This window comes from Setaria italica, chromosome IX (assembly GCF_000263155.2).
Source record: "Setaria italica strain Yugu1 chromosome IX, Setaria_italica_v2.0, whole genome shotgun sequence".
NCBI lineage: Eukaryota > Viridiplantae > Streptophyta > Magnoliopsida > Poales > Poaceae > Setaria > Setaria italica.
This window is the reverse complement of record NC_028458.1, coordinates 57,492,169-57,498,168: the sequence shown is the minus strand read 5'-3', so window position 1 is coordinate 57,498,168 and position 6,000 is coordinate 57,492,169. Positions and strand designations below refer to the sequence as shown.

The 6,000-nt window shown below is 55.3% G+C and overlaps 1 protein-coding gene across 3 annotated transcripts; it reads left to right on the top strand.

Moving 5' to 3' along the window:
• LOC101773109 (homeobox protein BEL1 homolog) lies at positions 1-5,491 on the top strand. 3 transcript variants are annotated; one of them, XM_012843019.2, is made up of 6 exons: positions 1-198; positions 706-773; positions 885-1,667; positions 2,598-2,980; positions 3,956-4,016; positions 4,364-5,491. In XM_012843019.2, the coding sequence occupies exons 3-6, from the start codon at positions 948-950 to the stop codon at positions 5,060-5,062; spliced, it is 1,863 nt and encodes a 620-aa protein (XP_012698473.1). In that variant the 5' UTR covers positions 1-198; positions 706-773; positions 885-947; the 3' UTR covers positions 5,063-5,491. The 3 variants fall into 3 exon arrangements, with proteins under 3 accessions (XP_012698473.1, XP_012698474.1, XP_004985907.1); XM_012843020.3 differs by lacking the exon at positions 1-198 and adding an exon at positions 205-393; XM_004985850.3 differs by lacking the exon at positions 1-198 and having other exon boundaries at positions 400-773.
• Positions 5,492-6,000: the final 509 nt, after the last annotated feature.

Below are 6,000 nucleotides of genomic sequence, written 5' to 3'. Positions count from 1 at the left end.
TCCAGATATTTGGATGGGATGCAGCTAGCAGTGTGGCACGCGGTGCAGAGAAGCATCAGAGGAAGTAGCAGTGGCAGCGGCAGGGCGGGGCGAGAGAGCTTGACGCGGCAACCACCACCCTCGCCGAGCTGAGGCTGCTGCCTGCGACTCTGCGAGAGGAGAGCTCATCAGCTCTCTCAGGAGTAGCTCGCTCGCCATGTATGCTTTTCCTGCCTGCCGTCGCCCCCACCTTTTTCCCGTTTCCTGCTCGCGCGCTTGCTTTTTCCTGCGATGAGATCTTTGGTTTGGTTGGTTTCTTTAAGACCCGGGCGTCCAAATCACCCCGCCTTTTGATCCCAATTTCCTCCTTTTCCCTGCCCTCCCAAGACAAAGCAAGATTCTTGCTTGTGCGAGGTAAAGGGGGCCCTATAGCTGCTACTATTTTGCCTAGCTGCTCTTGCCCCGCCCGGATTGCTAGCTACTTGCAACGCATCGTCTTTTATATTCACTTAGCTTAGCTTAGCTTAGCTTGCTTGTGTTTTCTGTGTCTGTCTATCTCCGTAGTATGTGTTGTGTCTTTCTCAATCGGATCGTATCGGTGCTGATCGATCGATGAGTGTTGTTCTTACTTACTAAGTAGCGCCATGGATCACTGCTGCTGCTCTCTGGTGGTACCACTGCTCAGTACTAACTGGGAACATCCCGCTCCTTCTTCTTCTCTTCTAGTTATGTCAGGAAAGATTTGGTCGGCCAGGCTCTCTCTCTGAAAGACCGCCACTTTTTGCACGACAAAAGTGAGTTCTCCCTTTCGTTGTTCCTACTCTTTGTTTCCCTGTGGTGCTGTGCTTCCCTCAGCTAGCTAGCCGCCGTGCTTTGCTGATTGCCGCCTTGCTTGTGTGTGCTAGCTTTAAGGGAGGAAGCCTTTCGGTGGCCTGCCTGCCGATCGAGCCTGCTGACGACGTACGGAGATGGCGCACGATCCCAACCTGGGCTTCGCGGACTACTTCTCGGCGGCGGCGGACGCCACGGCCATGGAGGAAGGGGCGCCGGAGCTCTACGGCTTGCACGCCGACATGGAGTTCCTCGGCAGCATGCGAGGAGGCCTGGCCGCCATGCCTGCCGCGGCTCACGGCCACGGTCACAGCAAGGCCGTGCTCGACGACGCGGGGCCCAACGGCGGCTCCGCGAACGCGGCCACCATGCAGTTCCTGAGCGCCGCCGGCCATCATCAGCAGCAGCAGCCGAGCCAGGCGCCGCTGTCGCTGTCTCTGTGCCGGCCCGATGGCGGTGGCGTGGGCGTGACGTTGCACGAGCACCTCAGCGGCTCGTCCCGGCACCATCAGCAGCAGCACCCGGCGCCGGCGGCGTGGATGCAGAACGACTACACCGCGCCCACGCCGCAGGGGCCGCAGCACGCGGGCGCGTGGCACCTGCGCAGCTCCAAGTTCCTCGTCCCGGCGCAGCAGCTGCTGCAGGAGTTCTGCAGCCTCCCCGTCGACAGCGCCGCCGCCAGCAACAAGCGCGCCAAGGCGGTAACGGCAAAGCAGCCGTCGTCGCAGCAGCAGCAAGAAGACGGCGGCGAAGGGTCGTCGTCGTCGGCCTCCTGGGCCCCGTCGCCGCAGATCCAGGCCATGGACGCGCTGGAGCTGCAGCGGCTCAAGGACAAGCTCTACATCATGCTGGAAGAGGTGAGCGACCGACCGACCGATGATCGAAGCTAGCTAATCCTGATTAGGCGCTGGTCCAAGACGAATCTGAGGGGGGGAGGAAAAGGTAACAGGAAAGTACTAGGAGTTCAATTATGGTTGCCGGAAGGGTGCACCTGCGACTAGGGCAGGGAAGGGGCGCCATTCTGGGGCCTCGCCCTTCGCTTTTGGAAACCTCTATTCCCTCCCCCCGCTTAGGTATCTTCCATCCATCTCTCTACGCCACTGGGGCACGGGTCCCCTCCCTAGGCGCAGCCGGCCGGCCGGTCATACATGCAGCAGTGCTGGTGCAGCCTGCAGCGGACTCTCACACACACAGTCTCTGCACAGCGCCATGACTCTGCGGGTGCAAGAGCTTGGAGCTAGCTGCCCTCCCTCTCTCTTCTGCATGCTGCTAGCAGTAGCAGCTCCATGGCCTCTTTCTCTTTGCACGCCCATCCCTTGCCATCAATGCCTCGGCTCGGCTCACACAGTCACACATCAAAATTTTACTGGTACTGTACACTGTAGGTGCTGCTGTCCTGCTGAGCAGTTGCACCAGGCAGCAGCTGCAGCTGCAGCTCGGTTCGTGCATGTGAATTGGACTTTGCAGAGTTCTATGTCCAGGGGCAGAGACGACTACAAGTTACCGCACTGGCAGTAGTGTTTACCGTTTCACTGTTACATTGACCATCACTTGTTACTGCGTCTACGTATCCGTGCTCTGTGGTCTGCGCTAGTCGTACTTGCGTACGAATCTTGCTAGTGGTCAGTGGAGCAGCAGCTAGCAGCATAGGAGTGGAAAAGTATGCGTCTGTCAAAACGTAAAATGTAACTCGATCGAGCTTGTTTCGTTACTTACTGTTCGATGGAGAGCATGTATTTTTTTGTACGGCCTTCGCTGATCGAAAGACGAAAACGTGTGTATGGCAGGTGGACAGGAGATACCGGAGGTACTGCGAGCTGATGCGGTCGCTGGCGGGCGGGTTCGAGGCGGTGGCCGGGGAGCGCGCGGCGGCGGCGTACACGGCGCTAGCGTCGCGCACGATCTCGCGGCACTTCCGGAGCCTGCGGGACGGGATCGTGGCGCAGCTGCAGGCGGCGCGCAAGGCGCTCGGGGAGAAGGACATGTCCGTGCCCGGGATGACGCGCGGGGACACGCCCCGGCTCAGGGTGCTCGACCAGTGCATCCGCCAGCAGAAGGCGCTCACCCAGGCCGGCATGATGGAGAGCCACCCATGGCGACCCCAGCGTGGCCTCCCCGAGCGCGCCGTCACCATCCTCCGCGCCTGGCTCTTCGAGCACTTCCTGCACCCGTAAGCGCGCGCGCACACACACACCATGATTATGCTTAGTACACATGCATACATGCATTTAAAGTTTTTCATCAGTTATATATTGATCTTTTTAAGCTTACAATTAACATGCTGTGTGCAACAACAAGTGCAAGCCAGCTATAGATCGATAGCAATACTAGACTATTATTTGTAGCTTGTACTTAAGCTAGCGAGCAACCAAGCTACTGATGCAAGTAATCACGTCACTAAGCTTGTTGTCACTGGTCCTCTCAAAAAAAGCTTGTAGTCACTCGTACGTGCTACTGTCTCCATCCCAAATTACTTTTCGTTTTAACTTTAGGTACATAGTATTTACTACGTATCTATGCATAATATATATCTAGCTGCGTAACAAAAACTATGTATCTAGAAAAATAAAAAATAATAGTAATTTGGGACGGCGGGAGCACTAGCTTAGCGTAAGTTTATTAGCATGGGACCATTAGTTTAATTGTGATGGTATCTACTAATCCGCTTAATTTCCTTGGTACGATTTGTTCCACAGCATTGTTCTTTTCCGGCCCACAATGTGTCTTGGCCAGTAGTACGTGCGTGCTGCCGCATCAAATGAATGCTTTGATCAAATAATGGCCATTTGCAAAATCTGTCCAGCGGATGCTACTTAAGCATAGACATAATGTCACGTGCCCTTGCTAATTCGGTGATGCCAGCTAACTACCTACCTTACTCGTGTACTTAATTATCACGTAGGAGTACGCGTATCCTTCTCATTCTTAAGTTAGTTTTATTACTAAGAAATATAATTACATGTGTTTGGTTCATATGATTTAATTTAGTGCTTGTAACTTTTATTCTGAGCTCGTAGTACTACTTCACAATAGTGCATGCAATGCGTATATTAGTATTTTGTTTTTTCAGAAAAAAATTAAACATGGAACTCAAACTAATATTTTGTTTGTGTGTATGTCTTGCTCAAATTATCTCATCAATCAGGTATCCAAGCGACGTGGATAAGCACATTTTGGCTCGCCAGACAGGCCTCTCAAGGAGCCAGGTACGTGCATACTCTAGCTCAGCTCAACTAGCTAGCTTTAGAATCCAACATCCATTCCTATACAAAAAGCTAAAAGGGAAGGAAGAAATTTCAACCTTGCCGTGTTGTTTGCATCGACCGGGTGCGGGTGTTTGAGAATAATACGACGACGTGTGCTAAACTTGTATGGGCGCTGATTCGATCGGCGTCGCGTGGATGACACATCAATTCATTGGTTGCTATGTCATGGTCGCGCCATGTCCTCTTGTGCTTGCAAACGTTTCGGGAAAAGATTCCTTTCTTTTAAGCATCCATGATCCGTGTACCTCTCACTACAACGACGCCGATGGATGGCATGTGTGCCGCAGGTGTCCAACTGGTTCATCAATGCGCGGGTGAGGCTGTGGAAGCCGATGGTGGAGGAGATGTACGTGGAGGAGATGAAGGACGGCCAGCTGGACGACGGCGGCGGCAGCGGGGGGCAGCACAGCGTAAACCCTAACCCTAGCAGCAGCCACGCCTCCGAGGCGCACGGCGGCGGCGCCGCCGGGGGGCGCGAGGTGGCTGATGGCGGGGAGAACGGTGTCGACCGGAAGCCGACGCGGGCGCAGCTCATGCACGAAACGGGGTCGCTAGCCTCGGTCGTGAACATCGGCGGCGCGGGCGGCGGCGTCTCGCGGCTCGCGAACTTCGGCATCATGGACCACCTCGACTTCGACGCGTACGGCGGCGGCGACCAGCACAACCACCAGCAGGCCGGGGGCTTCGGCGGCGTGTCCCTGACGCTGGGCCTGCAGCAGCACGACTTCCACGACGGCGGCGGCGTGAACATCGCGTTCGGCGCGCCGCCGTCGTCCGCGCACCACCACGGCGGCGGCGGCGCGGGGTACCTGTTCGCGGCGGTAGGCGGCCAGCAGATGGACGGCGGCGTGCACCAGGGGCACGGACACCACGTCCAGTTCGGCGCGGCGGGTGGCATCGACGGCGAGGCGCCGCCGCACGCCGGGCAGGACCACTACCGGAGTCTCGGCGCCGGGTTCCACCTGCTGCGCGACCTGGCCGGGTGACAGATGCAGCGGCCGATCGATCGAGCTGCGGGTGAGTTGTGACCGATGGGGATGTCGTACCGGCGCCTAGCGGACGGCGTGCGCGCGCTCCAGTATTTGTTTGGCTTTTTGGTGGCTTTGCTTGCCTGATGCCGCTCCCGGTCCCGGCGCGGCGCGCGGCGGGTCTCGATCGATCGCCACCGCCGAGTTGGCCGGGGGGCTTGCTGCCTGCTGCCTGAGTTATGTAGCGTGTGTACAGAATGGAATCGAGAGCAGTTTGGACGCGCGCAGGCGCAGTTAGCCGGTCGGAACTGTATAGCTAGCTAGTGGACAAAAGCATTGCATGCAAGTTAATTGTTTGCCAAATTGGTGAAGGATTCAACAACTCAATTTATGCAGGCGATATGGTGTTGCTGGTAGAATGAGAATGCTCGTCAGTTCATCTGTTCATGCATGGAAGGAACCGCAGAAAAGTCTTGCATACATACGGTTTCTGTTGCATTGGTTCTTTACCCAGTTCTCCTGCAGTTTTACAGACATGCAATATGCGCAAGGATTGAACCAAAGCTAGCTGTAACCTTCTTATGACACTTTCAAGCATATAAATGAGCCTCATAGAAAAACATATTAATGACTAACTATAGGCCCCACCTTAACAGGGCTCCGGCTCACCCTAAAATGTGGAGAAGCCGGAGGAGCCATTTTCCCCCCTCCGGTTTCTTAGTAGCAAACAGCTCCGGCTCCTCTAGTGCTCCAGCGAGGAGCCGCAGGAGAAGTCGGAGCCGAAGCACTACTAAAGGGGCTCATACTAACATAGTGCGCATACATGCTAGTACATGTCGTACACGTATAAAAAAGGGGAAAGCAGTGATAAATAAAATGTAATAGTATATATAAATAAGTATATTTGGCCGCTTGAAGAATCAAATATGTACAATAATCAGCAAGTGAATAAATAT

Bases quoted from the DNA above. Each gene is read 5' to 3' on its own strand.
- LOC101773109 (XM_012843019.2), top strand. From the start codon at position 948: ATGGCGCACGATCCCAACCTGGGCTTCGCGGACTACTTCTCGGCGGCG. The intron at 2,981-3,955 runs GTAAGCGCGCGC...CTCATCAATCAG, and splicing joins TTCGAGCACTTCCTGCACCC to GTATCCAAGCGACGTGGATA. The intron at 4,017-4,363 runs GTACGTGCATAC...TGTGTGCCGCAG, and splicing joins CAGGCCTCTCAAGGAGCCAG to GTGTCCAACTGGTTCATCAA.